This window comes from Gambusia affinis, linkage group LG06, assembly GCF_019740435.1.
Source record: "Gambusia affinis linkage group LG06, SWU_Gaff_1.0, whole genome shotgun sequence".
Taxonomy (NCBI): Eukaryota; Metazoa; Chordata; class Actinopteri; order Cyprinodontiformes; family Poeciliidae; genus Gambusia; species Gambusia affinis.
Genome location: NC_057873.1, coordinates 4,229,297 through 4,252,207, shown reverse-complemented (window position 1 = coordinate 4,252,207; position 22,911 = coordinate 4,229,297). Strand labels below are relative to the sequence as shown.

Below are 22,911 nucleotides of genomic sequence, written 5' to 3'. Positions count from 1 at the left end.
GTAGGAGCTCCTTCTTTGTGAAATGCTGGTAAAAAAAATAAATAAATAAAAAGGGTTAATGGAGGAGCCATGTTGTGATGACTTCCTAAAGGCAGAGTTTCAGACAGAGCAGGAGTTTTTAAAGAGACAGAGGCCCAATTTCAAGGCATTAAATTAAAATGTCAAATTTCTTTTAAGCCATATTTGATATTTAGTTCATTTTACATACATTTTATAAACATTTACACAGTTACTGGTTTGCTGGAAAATACATGGTACTGCCCCTTTAAAGCTTAGCTATCGAAGTATTTTATTAAATACCTTATCTACAAAACACCACTTTAGCAATCAAATATACTATCAGATTTAGGTACAAAAACTGTATTATTATGTATTTTTTTTGTTTACATATTCTGTCCAGAGGTGGTTAGAATTTCTAAAGATTTTGCTCAGGCAAGAGTTGCACTACCTTAACACATGGGTTCTCAAGTAAAAGTAAAGTAACTAAACAGAAATTTAATTTAATATTCAAAGAGTTTTCATCAGACAAAAATACTACAAGTGATTGTATATGCTTGCATAAAGTAAAGTGATAATATATTTGCTCCTTCAAGTGGCGCAAGCAGATAGAAAATAACATTAGATCAAAGCTTGTGAATGAACAGGAGGTCTCACTTCAACATAAACGGTTAAGTAAAAGAAAGCAATTTCCCCCATAAAAGTAACCAGTTACTATCTATATTTATTAGTATCGCAAACTAATGTCTCAATACACTTTCGTTTTAGCCCTTTTCAAAATTTTCTGATAGACGAGATTAAAATGTTGTTTTTTTTACCAAGACGCTTTCTTTTTCCCCTCCAGGGGATCTTTTGTGGGCTCTAGTGTCCCTTATATGACAGTAGGCTGACAGGAAAAGGGGAAGGTGAGGGGGGGAAGACATGCGGCAAATGTATATTAATTTTAAAGCAGATAACCGTTTATTCAATCAAGGTTTGAAATCCATAAGAGCGTCATGAACCGATTTTACTACATGTAAATTAGCGCCGCTTCGTCTTGTTTACGAACCGACATTTTCGATCTTTCGTGACGTCACCGGTCGCGAAGGAACCAATCACAGTCGAGCGGAGCGTCGTGCAACGTGACAGGTCGCAGGTATTTGACGTGTCCCGTTTTGTAAACCAGCTGATCTGCCGTTCGTCAGTCGAGCGCCGTGAGTTGACAACACGCACGACACGAGTTAAAGCGGACGTATCACTATAGGAAGGACTTTGGTTTCACCTTGCTATGAATCCGGCTGGATAGGAGGAGAAGAATCCCGGGAGCGATGCCGAAGTACTGCTCGGTTCCGAAGTGCAGGAGCGACTCCGGGAACAGCGGCGAGAGGAAGAGCTTTTACAAGTTAGTAAGCGTCGTTTGTTTTCTTGTTTTTAACCTTCGAAAACGGTTGATTCAAGTTCACTGGTAGAGATGGCGTCTAAACCTACATTTAGCGAAGACTTGGTGTCTACATTTAAATTTTTTATATATTAATGACACTGTAGTAACATTAATATTTACTTTTTTTTAAAAATTCTTCCGGAGTATGAGAAGTACAGATGAAGATTTCGCTGCGATAATTAATGTCTACATTAATTATTTCTTTATAATTTAACCCAAAACTGGTTGACTTTTCGGTTATGACAGAATCAGAATATTAGATTTTCCATTTTTGATGTCAAAAAGTTTTTCTTTAAACTAATTTTCAGTGATATATTTGTCAAACCACGTGACATTTACCTGCGAGTCATCATACAACTGCAAACTCAAAGTAGTGACTGCAACCCATAGAAAATAATGTAAATCTCTTTTTATTCGTATTTACAGCAAAGTGCAGCTTCTATTTGTGTTTTATTTACCACAAGAAGCTGATTTTTACCCACATGGTTGAATACAATGTGCTCAAACTGACGCTGGACAGAAATGAACCCTGTCCTTATTAAATAATTTAACTGAAAAAACGATCTCTGCCTTGAGAAAATGATCTGATACATATCAGAGAACGTTCTACAACTAAGCAATATTTAACTGAGGATCTGGTACACACTTATAAGTTTTTGTGAGTAGAAATAATAGATTTTTGTAGATAATGTATTTAAAAAATGGCCACAGAGTTGTAAAATATACCCCCAAAAATAACATTTAATTTAATGTATTTATAATATAAAAACTCGGATATTAACAGTTATAAAGTATTATTTTTCCACAACTAATATAAAAACCAGGATATTCTAAGATTATGAAGTGATTATGACAGAGCATTTTGTTGTTTAAATATTGCAAATGTTTGCCTTTAAATTTAATTTTCATCTCTACTTAAGCGCGACTTCTTTTTGCTGAGTTTGTAAAAATATCGAATCCAATCTCAAGACATTAAAACAACGGTGTTCAAAGTGTGGTCCGGGGGCCATTTATGGTACTTAAATGATTTTGTTTGGCCCCAGAATACAAGTCAAAAACAATAAAACTTTGGCCAACAAAATGGGAAAACAACTGATGATCCAAATAAAATTGGAAATAGTTTGTTTGTCTTTTAATAAGGTAACCTTTTATGTTTTGGATCATGCAGATTTTGGAAAAATTTAGTTTATTGTTGAGCAGCTGAAACTAAAGATATTGCAAACTAATGTTTTGCATTTTTAATTAAATAAATGTTGTGGCCTGTCGGTTGTTTAAATTTGCCATTTTTGGACCGCTGGTCAAAAAGATTTGGACAGTGAAAGTGCATGTGTGCAGGAAGAACAAATGAAAGTGGCCTGGTTACAAATGAGCCTAGAGCTGCAAGAGAAAAAAAAACTGCAACAAAATAAAAAAAAATTTAAATGCCTTCTTTTGTGAAAAGGTTGGACAACTGTTGCCTGTCACAATAACAAACTTAAAAACTAAATTGTCCCAGAAATTATTGCGATAAATGACAATATTGTTGTTTTGAAATCCTTTTCAAATAATTTTGTAGAGAACACTTATCTTAACAAGATATTTTAAATATCCAAAAGTAAAACACAACTACCAGAAACATTAATAAAAACCATGTGCAACTAAAACCACAAACAAAAACATAAAATAAGTAAAATGCATTTATATAGCAGCAATCAGACATTAAAATCCAAAAGTTCTTCACAAAGACTCAAACATAAAAACAAACTCATAAAATGTTGCAGAGAAAGTCTGCAAACAAAATGGCCCTTTAAAAAATATTAAATTTAAATTTTTTTTTAATGATTATCATGTGATTTGTTGATTAATTGCTTCTTGCGACAGGCTCATCCGTAAAACCTCACTAAATATAATAAATGCCTGGTTCATGTATTCCTTTTTTCTGTCATTAAAACAGAATTAGTCTTCTGCTAACTTCTGTTTTCAGCACAACAACCTGCAGCTGAGAAAGTAGTCGGATCAAATCACAGCTTATAGAAACCCAGAGCACAAGCGAAAACTCGATGACTCTGTTTGTTTCGGCTTGCAGCTCTGATTCTTTCTGCTTCCATGAGCCGCTGTGAGGTTTGCTGTAAACCTGAGCCGTGTTTCCCCAGGTTCCCGCTCCAGGACCCGGCCCGGCTGCAGCAGTGGGTGAGGAACATGGGCCGGGAGAACTGGACTCCTTCCCGACACCAGTACATCTGCCACGAACATTTCGCCCCGTCGTGCTTCAAGGTGCGCTGGGGGATCCGCTACCTGGACGCCGACGCCGTGCCGACGGTCTTCCCGGATACCGAGGTAACAGAAACAAAACCCTTCGTCGATTAGATTCACTTTTTTGTTTTTCCATTTGGATTTATGCCACTTCTAAAAACAAGCACTTAAAAAAAGAAATCCAGTCAATGTTTTTGGCGTTTGGACAACAATCTGTGGGCACTTCCCCTGTTACCTAGCAACCCAGGCGGAGCTCCGCCCACTTTAATATTAGAAGACAAGGACTATTGTCCAGCTGGTTTTATCCACCAAGTGTTTTGTTGTTAACTTTCCATCCAGAAACCACTTGCTGCATTTATGCTGGTTGTGCAGGAGGCTCCACTTCTGCTTTTCAAAGCTGCACGGTTGTATAGTTGTGCATCTGTTTGTAGCCATTAAGAGTAGAGCCCTCAGTAATACAGAGGAGCTTGTTTTAGGTAAATAATTCCTAAATATTGATTTAAAAAAAAACATTTTTACCAAGATAAAAGTGAAATATTTCTACAATATTAAGGAATTATTGACTTAAAACGAGCTCCTGTATTTTGCTGAAAAGTTACTGGTAATTCAGTTTTGTTTTATTTCAAGATATTTGCTCTAAAACTGGTCAAGAGTGCTCAAGATTTGATTGTTTTTTTTAATTTATTTTAGGCAGCTGAAATCTCATTATCTGAGAGTTTGTGCAAAAAGTTAAGAAACTAGCTGATTTACATAGATTTATGATAACTTGCTTAAAAGAAAGTTAAAATGCGTCCACTTTATTATATATAAAGCCTTATATCAGAGCGTCTTGAATTCTGTTTTTATCCTGTTTCGTTCTGTTATTTCTTGTTTTCTTTTGTTTGTTTTTTTTCTCTTTTTCATAAAACTGTTTCCTGCCCTGTGAATTGTTGTTAAGTTGTTTTGTTTGTGCTAATTAATTTAACCTATTTGATTTGAGCAGAATAATCAAATTTTAGGTGCAAATTTTAGGTGCATATTTGATTATTCTGCTCAAATCAAATAGGTTAAATTAAACTGACGGGTTTTTTTTTTTCGCATTCAGAAACGGAAAGCGTCAGACGACGGCGAGAGGAAGCCGAAGCGCCTGAGAGCCCAGAGCTTCACCGTGTCGGGCGACGGGACAACGAGCGACGGAACGGCGGCCGACCAGACGGTCCGTCTGCTTGAGCTCGTCGTTGCCGCGTCGCCGCACGGAGAAACCGATCCGATGGAGTCGAGCGTGGGTTCTCTAGGAGTGGACCCGGCCGATGGAGTTGGATCGGGTTTGAACTTCCCATTGACTCTCTACCAGACGACTGACGGCCCGATGAGCGGTGCAGGCGCCGCGGAGCTGCTGATGATGTCAGAAGGCGCCGCAGAGGACGGCCAGGTGGAGCTGGTGAACGGAATCACGGCTGCCATCTTAAGCCAGGGCGGCGTGCTGGTCCTCAACGAGGCGGCGCCTGATCCGGACCTCACGTCCTCCGCAGGCGAAGACGTCCCGCAGGAAGTGGTGGCTTACTTTGAGACGGTCCCGAACGTTCTCCCCGGCGGGACGTCGGCCGGGATCGCCTCCCTCCCCGACACGGTGCTGTCGCCGGCTCTGAGCTCCAAGCCCATCTCATCCACTCTGCCCATCGTGTCCAAACACGTCCCAACGCCGCCGCCGCCGCCATCACTCGTCCTCACGCTGGAGCGGCTGGACGAAGCGGAGGACGGGGACGCCATGACAGACACAGAGGAGACGGAGAGGGACGACCAGCAGCTGGAGGAGCACTGGTGAGTACAGACGACTAAACATAATCACAGTACGATACTTTCACCGTTTTCAATTCTGCACCTAAAAATTAACCAAAATTTGGAAAAACTAAACTGCTGCTGTAATAAAAGCTAAAACTAAACATTTAACTAATAAGAAGTATCAAAAGTATCAACTAATTTTAGAAAACTAAGTTTGCTGATAAACAAAGCAATTTTCTTTGGCTAAAGTAAATGAGCAAAAACGTTTTTACTTAACTCCAAAAAATAATTTGCAAAAAAAAAATTTTTTTTACAGAAGCTTTTTCTGTCTATAAGAACTAAATGTTGTTAGTTTTTCCTAAAATTAATTTTTATTCTAAGAAAATCTAAATCAAAACTAAATAACATTTAACTAATAAAAACTAGCAAACACACTAAAAACTAATTGGTTTCTTTCCCAATTAGTTTGCAGCTAAAAAGTTGTTTTGCTAAAAAAATTTGCAAAACATTTAATTAATTTTTTTAATGTTTTGGGCTTTTACATTGTTTAAATATCTAATATCAACTTAACAAATTGGCTAATTAAAAGTGTTTGTTCATTAGTTTATTATAATATGAACAAACAAATTTATTGTACTTTTGTTGCTAAAAAAAATCGCAAAAAATTTTGCAAAATTTTAAATGAAAACTTTTACTTTAGTTTTTATAGAGCTAATAAATATTTAACTAATTAAAAATGCTAAAAACTAAAAGAATTAGGCAAAAAGTTAATGAAATAAACTAAAACCTCCAAACTATTATAATCTCGCTGCATATTCATCGTGGCTTTTTTGACTAGAAGCTAATTTGCGTTCACACCTGCTGGAGGTTCCTGGATAAATTGGACCTGATTTCCTTAGTTTTAGCCAATCAGCCAATACTTACATGGGAAATCGATCTTATCTGTAAATCTTTTCTGAATCCGCAAACGTCTGAAAATCAGCCACTGTCAATAAATCGTATTGGACAAAATTGGAATCGGCAGGTCAGGCTTTTTTGTTTTGCTTCCTTGAACAGCTTTGAAACAAAACATCCTCTTTTTTTTTTTTCGGTTGACATTTTTCAACGGTTCCTTGGAAGCATAAAACCAGCCGTTTGCCCAGATCTTTTCCTCATGCGTCATCACAGTTTTCACGCTTTGTGTGTCTTTGTGACGTGAGCAGCTACCACAAGAACAGCCTGAGTAAGGAGCAGCTGGAGGCCATCGTGGCCGAGCTGCAGAAGAAGGTGAAGGTGCTGCAGCAGCGGCACCGCCGGCACCTGGAGAAGCTGCTGGGGCTGGAGAACACCGTGAGCCAGCTGAGGCAGAGCAACATGCTCAACGAGGAGCGGCTGCAGCTGCTGGAGAGGGTATTTATTCAAACGTCACTCCTCGCTGCTGCCATGATGGAGACTGTGTCAAACTCAGGGCTCAGGGGCCGAATCTGGCCCACGGTAGCTATTTAATGTGGTCCTCTAGACTCCATAAGCCAAGTTATATCAATTAGTCCCTCCAGTTTTTCACCTGTTATGCTTCCTTGAACAGGTTAGGTCTATGGCCTATACAAAACATTTTCATTACATATTTTGCTCAAAATCATTCTTAGATATTGAAAATTTAGTCAATTCTGGCAACTTTGTGCTGGCCACACTTTTACGCAAACAGATGCAACATTATTCAGTCAACTGGAATGCAGGAAGTGGTTTCTGGATGGTAAGTCAACAACAGAACACTTGTCTTTTCCAGCAGCCATTGTACAGTGCAAAAACACACAATCTTACTGAGTATGTTTTGTTTAGTTTCCATTGTAAATATTGTAGTACACTTTAAAAAAGACAAAAAATCGATTAAAGTAACTTTTTAGCAAGATATTGGAGCTTGTTTTAAGTCAATAATCCCTGTATATAGATAAGAAGCGCTAGTTCCACTTGTAGATTATTGTAGTTTAAACAAGACATTTTTCAAAAGTAACAAGTGAAATAATCTGCTAGTGAAATTACAGTATTTTCATCAGTAGTAAGAAATTATTGAGCTAAAAAAACGACCCTGTATCTTGCTGAAAAGTTACTTGTAAGTTACTTTTCTCTTATTTCAAGTGTATTGAGATATTTGCAGTAGAAACTAAACTATAAATACTTTGTAAGTTTTGTCCAAACTGGAACTGCTGGAACTCAGCTTGGGTTGCTAAGCAACGAGCTGGGCTTTGCAAGGGTTGCTAGGCAACAAGTAGTGCCTGCTGATTTGTGAAGTTACATTCTGTAAGGTTTTTAGAAATTACTAATTTTTCAGATACCAAAGAAAAATAGTATCTAACTTCTTGCCAAAAAAAAAAAGTTTTTTGTGCCAGTGTTTTCTTACAAACTATTTTTATTTAATGGACTTTGAAGACTCTTTTAGAAGCAGTAGAGACTTAAATGGAAGTACAAAAACGTGGAAAATGTGAATTTTGTTTGTTTTTCCCCATTTATATAATGCTAGGTCCCACCTGCAGGTGGCAGCATTTCTTACTTTTATGACTGTTGCCTCAGCCTTACTGGTTGTCAGTTTATAGTCACACTTAGCTCCATACATAAGTGCAGATATTTTTAAATTAGCACAACTAAATCAGTTGCAAAAAATCAGAAAACCAATCACAAAATCTCGGAGATACTGACCAATGTGAAAAGTTGTTTGATATTATTAAACTTTAAGAAGCGCTTATCTAATGCAGATGGAGATATTTATTAGTATTCTAACAGATTAATGGGTTTTGCACAACCAGCATTCATAACCTTAATTTAGCTCAATTTAAAAATGAGTTTGACGCTCCTGCAGTAGAGTAACTGTTATCATTCTTATGTTTTTCTCTGCTGGTTCTCCATCAGGCGTATTTGCAGACGAGTGCAGCTGTGTCGGATGCCGGTGAGACTGTGGCCATCATCTACGGAGACGACGACGCTGCGTACTTTTACACTCCACTGAGCGACGATGCAGGGATGGCGTTGAATGTGGATGGGGAAATAAAATGACTGGATATTCTGTTTGTGTCTGTGCCAAAAAATTAACTAAAGGGGTTCATTTTGTTGTTTTCCATAATCAGAACTTTATACATGATCAAAATAAAGTGATTTTCTTCCTTCTCCTGTGAATAATGAATAACAGGGCAATACTGAATGTTTTTGTTACGGTCTTTGCTTTCTACTTAACTGTTTTTTTTTTTTTTTTGCTTGTTAATTTATTTTTCTTTATGAAAATTTACAGATCATTAAAAATAAATTTACAAAAAGTCTAAAGCTTCTGTTCTGTGTCAAACTGTCACCACAATTCAGTGAACTGCACTTTCTGCATGTGGAAATGTATCTACATTCACAGATAAAAACAAAATCTGCAGAAAATTTTAAAATTTAGATTTATGAATGATGGAGCATGTTGGGAATGTCTCAGAAAATGGTTTAGTTTAAATGCAAACTGGTAAGGAAAATTGTTTATGATGCACATTTACAGATTTTAAGCCTTTCACAATAGTTCTGTATTTTCTGTCTTTCCACTAGAGGGCAGTAGAGTCCGCTGCGTCCAAATTAGTTCAATACTGAAAGATTGGACCTGACGCAACTGTTACAAAGATCCGATCTAACACCTAAATATTATACACATAATATTACTATACATCATATATGAGTAAATGCTAACAATTTATCATTTAATTTAGAGTTTTGGAGAATATTTGTAGCATAAACAGACTGGCGGACATTGTTGCCGAGTGTGCTCCAATTTTTTCTAAGAGTTAAAGAAGAGAAAATACCAAATATGTTTTTACAAACATTTAGAAAGTGAATCCTTAATTGGTTGTTCTTCATTTTGATTGTCAGGTGAACCAGGTGGACACAGACCAATTTCTTGTCTTTTTTCCATAATGTCAGATCTAACCCAGTAATGGTGACCTGCACGTTAGTTAGGCACCAGGCATGTGAAAATGGACAATTGATGTTTGAACAATAATTTTATTTTCGTTTTGAGGTTTTAAAATATATTACAAAAAAATATAAACCTTTTATGTATCTGTAATCTGGCTATTGACTTACAATTCCGCTCGATTTTAATCTTCCATTAACTTTGATTTCTCCGGCAAAATTTCAACCAGGCCAATCAGCGATCAGAAGGAGAGACGTGAACGATGACGTCGATTTTCTGCGCTACCTGTAGCTTTAGCAATGGGGTCAGAGGAGGTGAGCAAATTCGTCGTTCAGTCCGTGTAGTCAACGCTTCCAAGCATGGAATTAACATCAGCAGCCATCTTGTTCTGTTCGCTACTTCTGTCTTTGCAGTGGAGGACGGTTGTTTACATCGCAGGCAATTTCCGGTAAACTTCATAGCATCGAACTAGCTCATTACGTAACGTTACGGCCAACTGGTTAGCGATTGTTCCACTAAGCTATGGTAAAACAAGAGGTTAATTTTTAACAAGCTAACATGCATGTTAGTTAACGTTTTCTTCAATGGGTTGTTGAAATTTTATAGAACAAAGCTCATATTTTACAACCAAGACACAAAAATACCTCATATTAGTGTAACTGGGTCTATATTAATAGTTGTATATTTTCACAAAATGTTTTCTTTAATGTATTTGTCCGCTTATACTTGTCTATTCTTGTGTTCGTCTGTGTCTGCTATAAGAGGTTTGGTCCTCCAGCGCCGCCTTACTTTCTTCTTCTTCTTTTTTCAGGGTCCTCCAGGACTATTATAAATATTAAGTTATTAATTTCCTCTTCCCTTTTGTTACTCGTTCCACTGGGGAGAGGTAAGTTTTATAATCCATTGTATCCTTTCATTTATATTGTTCAAATGTTTATTTTTCCTTCTGTATTAATGACAGGTGTTTGGTTATTTTCAATTGAGTTGCTATTACGCCTTTATAACATTTGTTGCATTCTGACACTATTATTTTGTATAAATCGGGTTGGAGAACTGGAGCCCGTGCTAATGCTACTGCTAATATCTCCCGATTGACAGATTAAATTAAAGAAGACCGCCTCCAGACCCAGATTTGGTGTTTTGTGGTTTGTTCGATCACCACATAACACACACAACACAGAAGTCCACAGGTCACATTAACTCCATTCTTAACGTTGCATGTATGCAGACAGCTAAGAATAGCTGCTAAAGCTATTGTTGTTGTTATATTTACGCTTAAAAAACGTTGCCCAAATGTTTAGCATTTTTGAGGTACCTCTGGACCCACAGGTTTTGCATCTCTTTTAGGATAGTCAGGTAATCTTTGGCCTTCTAAAATAAGACTTTTGCAGCAACAGTCAGTTAGTAACTAGTTACATTTACTTGAGTAGCTTTTTGGGAAAAGTGTACTATTAGGATACTTTTTCCTTTTTCCTGAGTAAAAAGATGTTAAAGTAGTTCTACTCTGGCCACTCTTCCCTCCTCTGAAAACAGAGAGTTAAAAACTTAACTCTAGCAGAAGGATGTTTGGTGAGTTTCTGTTCCCACTGAGTGGACACAGTGAGTCTGTGTCAGTCACAGGTGGGGGCTGAGTTTTCCTCCTCTACCTTCAGGATCCAGGCCGCCTCCCTGCCCTTCACATTCCCCAGTATCAGTCACGTGAGCAGAGTTTGGCCAGAATCAACGGAGCACGACAAGACACGCTCACAGAACCTCCTTTCTTCTCTGTTCCTGCAGCCGTCCAGGTATGTGATGAGATAGTGTTTCTTCGGAGCCTCGGGGGTTTTGGTCAGCATTCACCAACTTTCCTTTGTGTTTGGTTCAAAACGACCTGAACCTGCTGGTCTCATTGGAAATTATTCACATGAAGAAAAGAGGCTGTTTCCTGGATTAAACGTGCAAATCAGAGATCCAGTGATTAGTCTAGCAATGATCAAACATGCCTGAAGGTCTATAGCGAGTCAGTAGAAGAGGAAATTATCTGACACTGCAGCAGAAACACAAAATCTAACCAAGAAGTTTTGATCTGGTTCAACGTAGAAATATTGTAGCACAGTGGAAATCAAAACTAACATTTCAGCAACATATAAGAGCTTATTTTAAGTCAATAATTCCTTAATATTGGTGAAAAAGCACTAATTCCACTAGAAGAATATTCCACTCCGCCGTTACCTAGCAACCCCGGCCGTTACCTAGCAACTCAGTTCTAGTTCCCCAGGCAGATTATTCCATTTATAGGAAAAATGTTTTAAGTGCAGTGACCTGTCAGTGTAACTAGTGCTTTTTAAATATTTTTTTTTAGCAGTAAGTATTTTTGAACTTGATTTATGAAATTAATCAATGTTAAGAAATTATTGAGTTAAAACAAGCTCCCATGTTGCTGAAAAGTTCCTTATTTCATGTGTGCTACAATATTTCAACTTTTATTAGATTTAAGCTTTCATTATGTTTTGTGATAAACACAATTTGCACCATTATTGCTAATTTAGATTGTGAACAATAGCCTGCCTCCCCCTGCTGTGCAGTTTGCTACAGTAAAATGTCTCCATATCTGTAGTTACCGTAACCGCCGGCCCTCTGGTGGCGGTGACACCGATATGAGTAACCTGATATGGAATTAAGCACCTCTCCCATATTTACTGTGAGATGCTCATCAATTCTTCATTCCTCTGCCTCTGAAACCTTTCTGTAACATTTTTAAAACGTGTCCACATCTGAAAACTGAAGTTTCAGTATAAAAAGTTTGAGTAACTCGACTCCGCTCCCTCTGTGCTCCCCCTCAGCCCTTCCCGTAAAACCGATCTTGTGGCTAATCGCTAACAGCCGCGTTGCCACCTTGAGGTAACGCAGTCCTCGGGGATTGAATGTCGAGGTTTTGTCTTACGAAGCTTCGGCACACGCTCCATCATTTCTGATAAATGCCGAGGTCATTTTCTCACCTGGACTCGCTGCAGAAAGCTTCAACTGTTAACACAAAACCAGACAAATAAGCAGCTAGTGACACTTTTATTTAAAAAAAACAAAACAAACAAAAACAACATAAATATCACAGGAGTGAGTGTCTAAGACGTCAAGGTGATTCACTGTAAAATAATACGTAATGTCTCGAAACACCATAATCTCTCTTCACCACAACAAATTAGCAATCGTATTGAATGCAGTTATTATCTGTTTGTGTTTCTGCTGCTGGTATTTACAGCTCTGGAGCTCCCTTTACTGGAAATTCATCCTTTTTTTTATTTAAAGTGGGTTTTGATGATAAAAATCAGAGATCAGTTTTCAGTTGCAAACATTAAAAAGCTACAATCTTATAAAAGAAACTGAATTTTTACAGTGAAAGACTTTTAAAATGACAGTGCACAAAGAAATGTGAATAAACGTGCTGTTTGTATAAACAGTTTCAACACTATAAAAACACTAAATTCCACCAAGTACTTTTTTCCAGCTTTTAGCAAATATCTCATTACACTTAAAAGAAGACCAAACTAACCTTCAAGTAACTTTTCAGTAAGTTATAGGAGCTGGTTTTAAGTAATTAAATCCTTAATATTGATTAATTAAATGCTGCAAATCAATGATTTGATGCAATCTGCTTAGATTTAATACTATTTTGAAGAAATAATTGAATTGATATTTTTTTATATTTTATACTTATAGAAGAATGTTTTTCTAATACTAGTGGAGCTAATACTTTTTAAAATCAATATTTAGGAATTATTGACCTAAAACAAGCTCCTAAACTGTTAGTTGTATCTCACTTAAAGAGTAATAAGATATTTACACTAAAAATTAGACCAATAAAATTGGTAAAAATTAGTGTTTTTCACTACATAAATATCTTTGGTCTAGTTTCTAGTGCAAATAAATTAGTACACTTGAAAAAAGACAAAACTAACTTACTAGTAACTTATTAGGAAGATATAAGAGTTTGTTCTGAATCAATATTTTAATATCGTCAAATTATCTCACTATAACCAAGATGTTTTCCACAGTGTTTTAAGTTAAATAATCTGCCAGTAGAACTAGCACTTTTTTCATCATTATTAAGGTATTTTTGACTTAAAACAAGCTCCTCTATCTTGCAGAAAAATTATTTGAGTTAGTTTTGTCCTATTTTAAGTGTACTGAGATGTTTGCACTAGAAACTAGACAAAAAATACTTGGTAAGATTTTGAGTTTTTGCAGTGTAATTCCACTGGCAGATTTTTTTTTCAAAAATGCCTTGCTGTAAAGTGGAGCTAGTACTTCTTTAAATCAACATTTGAGCAGTATTGACTCAAAACAAGCTCCAGAAAGTTACTTGTTAGTTTTGTCCTTTTTCCAGGAGGACTGGGATATTTGCAGAAATAAACTAGACAAAAGCTCTTGGTAAAGTTTCGTCTTTGCAGTAAAACTCTTGTTTTCTTGAAGTCCCTTCCCCTGCGGACTCAGCGTTCCTGTGGGATCCGGTCGTGTTTGACCTCCACTCATACGTAGTCCTTTCTCTCTAAAACCGGGCCGCCCGCGGACCGGGCTGAGTACGCCATCCTGGAGCTGTTGTACCTCGTCTCCCGAGGCGGACAGGAGCAGCAAAGAAGTCCTCCTCCGAGAACCAGGAGCGCGGCGGCGCCCCAGCCGACGTACAGCGCCGCCCCCAGCTCCCGCCGCTGGGCGTCGGTCAGCAGCGGGTTGTAGAAGTCCCTGATGATGGTGTGGGCCGACCAGGAAACGGGGATGAGCTGCATGGCGCCAGAAACAATAAATAGCACCCCGGACACGATGATCACCTTGGCCTTGGAGGCCTCGTCCTCGATGCAGTTGGTGCACTTTGCCCCGGCGATGGCCACCAGCACGGCCAGAATGGCCAGCAGGATGGAGATGACGGTGAGAGCGCGGGCCGCCTGGAGGTCCGGTGACAGCGCCAACATGGAGTCGTACACCTTACACTGCATCTGGCCGGTGCTCTGCACCACGCAGCTCATCCACAGGCCCTCCCAGATGATCTGCGCCGTCACGATGTTGCTGCCGATGAACGCCGTCACCCGCCACATGGGCAGGGCGCACCCCACGATGGCGATGATCCATCCCAGGATGCACAGGGAGATGCCAATCAGCTCCAGTCCTATAGACATACTGGCTGCTGATGTCGCCCAGTTAGTGTTAGTGAGTGTGTGATGATCTGTTACCTGGACTGGTAAAGTATCCGTTTTATACCAGTGGGTTGGAGCAGGGGAGGAGTCTGGGATGGAGGTGACATCACTAGGAGGAGAGGAAGGACCTGGGGACTCTCAGGACTCTCTGCTATCGGCTTACAGGGTGAGCACCACAAAGGGCCTGGCCACAAAGAGGCTCTTTACAGCCGTACACTGCAAAATCACAACGCCTCACCAAGAGTTTTGGGCCTAGTTTCAGTGAAAATATCTTCATACACTCAAAATAAATCATTACTGATTTAGAAGTGACTTTTCAGCAACAATAGCAACTTTTTTTAAGCTAATAACTACTTAACACTGATGAAAAAGTTGTACTTCCTCTGGCAGATTATTTTACTTATAAGTGAAATAATCTGCCAGTATTAAGGAATTATTGATTTAGAACAAGCTCCTATATTATGCTGAAAACATATTGGTAAGTTAGATATTTGCACTAGAAATCAGACCAAAAATGTTTTTGAAGTGAAAAACACAAAAGTTTCACCAAGTATTTTTGGTCAGTTTGTAGTAGAAATATTGGAGCAGAAGTGAAATAAGGAACCTTTCAGCTACAGCAATAATAACTCAAATTTAAAAACGTTTTTTTTTAAAGTACTAATAACAAAACATTTTTCCAATGTTATAAGTGAAACAATCTTCCAGTGGAACTAGAACTGGGTTGCTAGGTTACGGGCTGGCTTGGCTGGGGTTGCTAGGTAACGCGCAGTGGAACATTCTATTGGTGGAACTAGAACTTTAAAAAAAAATTAATATTAAATGCTTATTAATTAAAACAAGCTACTACCTCTCGCTGAAAACTTACTGGCGAGTTAGGTTTGTCCTATTTCAAGTGTACTACCATATTTGTTCTAGAAACTAAACCAAAAATACTTGGTGAGATTTTGTATTTTTGCAGTGAAACATGTCTTTTTGTACCCAAAGACATTTTGCATGTAGATTTTGTTCACAGAAATCAATAAAGGTCCCTATAAAATGTTCAAGTCTGAGATTTTAGTCTCTATTTCAGACTAATTTGTTACTAAAGTCGTTGCTTACTTCAAACTTCTCATCTTTCTAGCTACAAATTACTTTGGTACACTGCAAAAACACAAAGTTGTATATTGTTGGTCTGGTTTTAGAACTTCAGTACACTTGAAATAAAACAAATCTAACTTGCAAGTGGCTTTTCAGCACAATAAAGGAACGTGTTATAAGTTAGTCATTTCTAAATATTGATGAAAAATTTCTGGCAGATTTGTTAACTTCAAAAAAAATGGGGGAAAAAATAGAGAATAAAAATAATTCTAGACGATCTAGTACTTTTTAAAGCTATATTAAGAAATTGTTGAAGTAGAACCATCATATATCTTGCTGAAAAGTTACTTGTAGGTTTTTTGCTTCAATTGTACTAGGATATTTGTGTGGAAACTAGACCAAAAATATATAGTGCGGTTTTCTGTCTTTGCTGCGTGGACTCCAGGGATTCAGTGTAATTATTCATTAGAATGGTCTAATCAAAGTCAAGACATGAGTCAGAATTGAGAAACTAGAGCAAGATTTACAAATTGTTCTTTGTTGTTGCTATTTAAGGTTTCAATCTTTCTATTTTAATGAAGTCTATTACATAAAACCATAAAAACAAACATGTGAAAGTTTGCAGTTTTAACATTGAAAACTATGAATAGTTTCATCATTCCCTTCAGTTAAGAAAACATCAGATTCCTGCAGCTGAAGTGAAAGTTAGCAGTGGATTTTGGGGGATTTTTATGAGTCTGTCTGCCTCCAGGATGCCACTGAGTTTCTCCGGAGTCTGGAGAGTTTCCAGAGGAATGCCGCCATTCTGCTGACTGAATCCAACCAAGATGGCTGCCTCCTGTGGAGCGCTGCCCACACTGACCGGTTATCACAAAGTCAACTCATGGATAAGAAAGGTGGACATGCCTCACTGTAGGTCTGGGCTTGCAGGAAGAAAATCACTTCTTTTACCTTTTGAAAGCAGCTTTTAAAAAGTTATTTTCCTCTGTTTCTGACTCTGGGAGAAGTAGTTCCACTGGCACATTATTTTACTTATAAAAAAATATTTTTTTCCCCTGTTATAAATGAAATAATCTGCCAATGAATCTAAGACCTTTTCACCTTTCCTAAGGAACTTTTTTTTTTTTTCAAAATATTTTTATTAGTTTTCTGCTATATAAACACAAGAACATGAAATTTTTTTTTAAGAAATTAACACAATGCCGTCCCTCCCCCCACCCCCCCAAAAATAAAAAAATAATAATAATAATCTTATGACAACGAAAGCGTATATTTCGGTTGGTTTGGTGGTTTTCCAACCAGCATCTCCTGATCAAACTGGATCATCAATACATTTACGCAACAAGTATTTGTTCAAAATTCTTTATTGTTTAGAACTGTGGTAAGTAAAATTACAAATTTCTACAATAGATTTTAAATTTAAACAAGTAGAGCCACCATAGAAGATCGACTTGGGCTCAAAATGCAGGTTTTACATATAAAAAGGCAACAAGTGGAGCCTGTGAAATATTTCTGTGACTTTTGTTTGCCTGAAATACAAATCAAATCAACAAACATTACAAATATTTAGGATTATTCTCTGACAGCACTTCATTAAGCCAACAACATTTTAAAATGCAGACATTCCAGATGAACTCATTAAAAATTACAATTTTTGTTTTCATTTGGATGCAAAACGTAAACAAATGTTCTAGACTACTTTAAAAGAAACTTTAATGAGATCACTAATTCTACCATATGCCTGTTACAATATTTACTCAGTCTCAGTGCTTCCAATGTAACAGAAAAAGAAAAGACAGAAAACTGATGCAGGAGTTAGTGGAAATTCCTACTACATTAGAAATAAGGCAAAAGTAACAAAGTAATTTTTAAGCAAGAAAAAGCTTGATTTAAATCAATAAATCTTTAATCTTGATGAGAAGCTCTACTTCCACTGGCAGATTATTTCACTTATATTCTCATGTTGTAATTTAAATTATCTGCCACTGAAATTAGAACTTTATAAAACCAATATTAAGGAATTATTTACTTAAACCAAGCTCTTATATCTTGGTGAGAAGTTACTTGTAAATTAGTTTTGTCTTATTTAAAGTAGTTTTTAGATATTTGCAAAAGAAACTAGTCAAAAATACTTGGTAAGATTTAGTTTTTTCAGTTTTTAGACGTTTTTGTCCTTTTCGGTTCTGTTTCCGGAGTCCGGAGTTGGTACACGTCGGTCGGCGCGTGAGAGCGGAGCAGATGTCGCTTCAGACGTAGTTTCTCCTGTCATAGCCGCTCGGTACCACCGATCTGGATTGGGAGAAGGGCGTTCTGTACTTTTTCTCCGGCCCCCAAGGGCAGCTGGAGGACAGGATGCCGCCTCCGATGAGCAGGAAGGCAGCGGCGGCCCAACCCAGATACAGAGCAGCACCGATCTCCCTCTTCTGGGCCTCTGGTATGGCCGGACTGTAGAACTCCGTGATGATGGCGTGAGCGGACCAGGACACGGGGATTATCTGGGTGAGGGAGGCCAGAACGAAAGCCCCTCCGGAGGCGATCATCACCCGCGCTTTAGCCGCCTCTTCGTCCACGCAGTTGGTGCACTTTGCCCCCATGACGGACATCAGGAGTCCCAGAACCCCCAACACAACGGAGATGACAGTGAGGGCGCGGGCGGCCTGAAGGTCGGCGCTCAGAGCCAGCATGGAGTCGTACACCTTGCACTGCATCTGGCCGGTGCTCTGGACCACGCAGCTCATCCAGATGCCCTCCCAGATGGTCAGCGCCGTCACGATGTTCACGCCGATGAACGCCGACACTCTCCACATGGGCAAGGCGCAGGAAACGATGGCGGAGATCCATCCCAGCAGAGCCAGAGTCACGCCTAACAGCTCAAATCCCGCTGATGGCATGTCTGAAGAAATCCCCTCCACGATCAGCACCCGCCGACGGATCTGGTGATCTAATAAGCAGCAGGTTGTTTTGAGGGAGGAATCGAAGGCGGAACCTCTCGATTATTGGAGAATTCAAATTCTCTCTCGTTTGAACAGTGGAAAGCTCGGCCTTGGAATGTAAACAGCTCCAGTTTAATCATTCAACTCCCACCTGCTTGGGTGAGGGGCGTAAACGGGTGTAGAGTGGTTAAAACCTAACAGAAAATGAATGACTGAAAGTAGGCAGCAAACTAAAAGCCTCTGCTGCTGCTGAGAATCACATTCAATCACCTTAAAGGTGACATATTATGCTTCCTAGAACAAGTCGGGTCTTTGAGCAAAACAAAACATGTTTTGCTAGTAAAATCATTCTGAGATGATGTGATTAGAGTCTGCTCAATTCAGACTACTTTGAGCTGTTTTAGGGCCTCTGTCACTTTAATTTAGAATATTTTGATCCTGGCCACGCCCCAACTCAATGTTTACACTTGCATGTGAAAATGGCTGCAAACAGATGCGTAAATGTACAATCATACATCTTTGAAAAGCATTGGTGGAGCCTCCTGCACAACCAACAAGAATGCAGCAAGTGGTTTCTGGATTGTAAGTCAACAACAAAACACTTGTCTTTTCCAGCAGCCATTGTACGGGTCATACACTCCAAAAACACAAAATCTTACCACGTGGTTTTGGTCTATTTTTGTGCAAATATTTTAGTGCACTTGAACAAAGACAAGACTACTTACAAGTAGCGTTCAGAAAAAATACAGGACCCTGTTTTAATTCAACAATGCTGTAATAATAAAAAATACTAATTTCATGTATTTTTCAAATATTAAGTGAAACAATCTGCCTATAGAAGTAGTTCTTTTTCATTAGTATTAAGGAATTAATAACAAGCTCCTGTATCTTGCTTCAAACTTACTTATTTGTTTTGTTTTATTTGAAGTGTAGTCAGACGTTTGCACTAAAAGCTAGACAAAAATACTTGGTAAGATTTTGTTTTTGCAATTTACAGCAGTAAAACCAGTTAACAAAATGTGCTAGAGCTCTGCTGTGGTTGCTAGGTAACAGGCAGTGCCTGCTGGTTTTTCACGTTACATTCAGAGGGTTTTTGAAATGGCTTATTTTCCAAACACCGAAAAACATCAACTTATTGCCAAAAACATCTGGGTATTTTTTTAGAAGCAGCAGAGGCCCAGACATGTAGACACACTGTATTAATCCCACCATGGGGAAATTCATATCACACCAGCAAAGAACAAAATTACAAACTGCAAATAAGCAACTAACAATGACAAGCAATGAAATCACAATGAAAAACAACATAAAATAACTAAAAACTATACACCAAGACAAAAGTCTGGTAAACATTCTGTGAATAAACTACACTGGGGACACATTCGAAACCTGCAAAATGACAAAAAGCTAAATAAATACAAGTCCCATAAGTCCACACCGACGTGGGTCTGGAGGATTCCAAGGACAAGAATGGCAAATAGAGAATGAGCCGGTGTGGTGGAGGCTGATGAAACTCTGTGTGCACATGGTTGGGGGATGGTCTTATCACTTTCCCCTTCGCAGGTGAAACTTTTGAGTCTGCTAGTTTCAGAAATGCTCCATAAGTTTCAGTCAAAAGGAAGGAAGAGAATGAGACTGACAAAGAAATGACGAGCAGCTGAAGGGGAGTAAATGAATGAAACAGAACAAAAATGGAGCCTAAACAATAATGGAAATAAATACTAAATCTAACAAACACATCCCATACTCAACAAGAAGGAACAACTTCAACTAACAGAGGAAATAAACTAAACAGGGAGATAAATGCAAAAGAACAAACCAAAATTCAAATGAGAAATAATACTGCAAAAACATAAAATATTACAAAGTATTTTTGGTCTAATTTCTCAACAGTAAAGTCAACAGTTCTTTGATATTGATGAAAAAGTTTTAGCTTCACATGTAGATTATTTTACATATAACAAGGGAAAACTTACTTGTTTTGAATTAAGGAGTCTGCCAATAGAACTAGTACCTTTAAAATTAAAATTAAGAAAATATTTACTTAAAACAAACAATATTAAGATTTTTTTAAATCATAAAACCTAATCTTTTTTAACCCTTATTAAAAAATATATCTTAAATTATTATAACTTCTTGAAACGTTATTTGCTGTGCTTTTCTTTTTGATTGGCTGTCAAATAGCTCCTCAAGCTAGCACAGCTAGCGCGAAACGAAATGTTTCTGTCAAGAAAAGGACAAAAGAACCGTCGGAAGCCCTGCTATGAAAGGCTACAAAAATCAGAAGGCAAGAGACGACATTTATGCTAAACGACTAATAATTACTAATTAGTGAATAAAAGTGAGACAACATCTTTCTAAAAGTCGATGTTTCTTCACCTGTTTTGTAGTATTGGCCAGAAGCTAATGCTGTTCGGGGCCATGGCATTGGAAAGTTCGGGAATCCGCGATGCATGCGATCCACGAAGCTGTATTTGTGTACAGCTAACTAAGTGAGTAATATTTTAACGTTTTGCATTATTTGCTTGATTATAATAACCAATAACTAAGTTGAGTTGGATTTAGCTAATTTCAAATATGCTAAATTAGCACCGAGCTAATTCCGAATTAGCTGAATGTAGTGATGTTACGTGATGAGCCGAGGCTTCGAGGCGTGTGTCGAGTAATGGAGGGGGCGTTTCCGTAAAGCGCGTATCGAGGCTTGCTTCATTTAGGGGAGGAGCCGAAAACGATGACGTCCGCTGGCTGTACCACGTGACTGCTTGAAATGGCTCAGATTTTGTCGCGTTTGACAGCTTTATAAACCCCACAGGCTCCATTCAAAATGTGGGTTGTTGTAGGCGAGTTGCGGTCAGTTGAGAGAGTGGATAGAGTTTTGATAGTTTGGATAGCAGAGTTTGGATAATGGTTATTTAGTTTGAGACAGTTAGTTTGGTGTTTGGAGAGTTTAGGAGAGAGATAGATAGATAGGAGATTTAGGAGCGCGAAGACAGGATAGGAGTAGGATGGAGCCAGCGAGAGGTAAGGTGAACTGAACATTTGCAGATGCATTAGGTTTGCTTATGAGGAACTGTATTTTTCACTGTTTCTTATTTTCTGTAAAGGTGAGGTGTTTATTGTGCACCAAGGAGTTGGGGTACAATAATAACACCTCATCCATGCTAAGACACTACCGTGCCTTGCATGAGAATAGGGAGGAAACTGGAGCTTCACCCAGCCAAGGTATTTCATTACTATACTATATACTATACTATAATCATCGGTCACTGTACCCCAATCTGTACAAACTTGCACTTATTTATTTATGCACCCGGCATTATCTGTGCCATGTGGCGTGTCTTTTCAAAGGCTGGAGAAGTAGTGTCAAAAAAGAGAAATCCTTTGAAACCTAAAACTGTGGAGAAATTGTTGTTTCTTAATAAAAATGAATGAAATCATCCAAGTTACACAAGCATTAGCCTATTCACTACCCCCTCCCTAGTTCCACAAGCACTTTCACTGTCCTCTGCCTGATTAAGCTCATGCCATTTTTCTAGAGTCACAGAAAAACATTATTACACAACATGCCATATCACAACACTACTATTTTGGGAATAATTACACACAGAGAATACATTCAAACAATATTTTATTGTTCAAACAATATTTTATTGTACACATATGTACACCTTTTGTGAAGTCATTCTCAAGACCCATAATAGACAAAAATTCAATGCATCACATGTGTTAAGATACAGCTGGCTGTGATTGTACACCTGGCCACTAGGTGGTTTCGTGTGCACATGAAGCCTCAAGAAATGAACCCTTTCTCGAACCAATTGGCTCAAGTGGTACAATGCCTCATGAGGCTTCATCTCACCATCACTAGCTGAATGCAACTGTTGGCATGACAAATGCGGAAGGGGATTAATAGTAGTAGGCCTATTAGCACCTGTAGCAGGTCTTACATAAACACCTGCTTATGTAAGCAAATGTTTAATATATTTTTATTTAAGATACTGATTAAATTGTGTACGATTTCTAATTCGTTTCTAATAAATGCCCTGTTTTAATAAGCTGATAAGAGAAGTTGAATGAATACTTTGGGAAAGATTATATAACCGATGTGCTAATTAGTGAGTTTTCTTTTGCTTATTTAATTTATAGAACTGTGCACTAAGAAAGAATAATGTGCATCAAACTGAGCAGAAATTGGCAAGACTACTAAAATAAATGGTGAATCATAATTTTTAACCAAATAGCCAGCCTTTATGTCAGAGAGGTAGCAACTAGATAGCTGTATTAGCAAGCTTTTGTTTGCAATCACATTTTGTAAAGTGTCCTTTGTCATAGTGAATTAAAACCAGAAGAAAAACAAAATGGAGATTTTTCCAGGATCTGGTAACCTCAGGAGTAAAGGGACTGTATCTCTAC

At 38.1% G+C, this 22,911-nt stretch overlaps 3 protein-coding genes across 6 annotated transcripts in view; 2 read left to right on the top strand and 1 right to left on the bottom strand.

Annotated features, from left to right (window-relative positions):
• Nucleotides 1-1,140: 1,140 nt before the first annotated feature.
• On the top strand, nt 1,141-8,548 carry LOC122832888 (THAP domain-containing protein 5-like). The gene is made up of 5 exons (XM_044120099.1): nt 1,141-1,378; nt 3,550-3,733; nt 4,734-5,449; nt 6,613-6,799; nt 8,294-8,548. The coding sequence occupies exons 1-5, from the start codon at nt 1,305-1,307 to the stop codon at nt 8,435-8,437; spliced, it is 1,305 nt and encodes a 434-aa protein (XP_043976034.1). The 5' UTR covers nt 1,141-1,304; the 3' UTR covers nt 8,438-8,548.
• Nucleotides 8,549-9,652: 1,104 nt separating this feature from the next.
• LOC122832911 (claudin-4-like) overlaps nt 9,653-22,911 on the top strand; it is a 50,450-nt gene continuing 37,191 nt past the window's right edge. The window contains exons 1-4 of one of the 4 annotated variants that reach the window (XR_006370886.1): nt 10,131-10,206; nt 10,973-11,104; nt 16,317-16,461; nt 20,683-20,779. The gene's annotated coding sequence lies outside the window, so the exon portion shown is untranslated. Of the gene's footprint in view, nt 9,769-10,130; nt 10,207-10,972; nt 11,105-16,316; nt 16,478-20,682; nt 20,780-20,888; nt 20,991-22,911 lie in introns of those variants that run through there. The other 3 variants (XR_006370885.1, XM_044120144.1, XM_044120143.1) reach the window with 3 other exon arrangements.
• LOC122832917 (claudin-3-like) lies at nt 13,629-18,521 on the bottom strand. The gene is made up of 2 exons (XM_044120152.1): nt 17,976-18,521; nt 13,629-14,478 (listed from the first exon to the last, which is right to left on the bottom strand). The coding sequence occupies exons 1-2, from the start codon at nt 18,454-18,456 to the stop codon at nt 13,826-13,828; spliced, it is 1,134 nt and encodes a 377-aa protein (XP_043976087.1). The 5' UTR covers nt 18,457-18,521; the 3' UTR covers nt 13,629-13,825.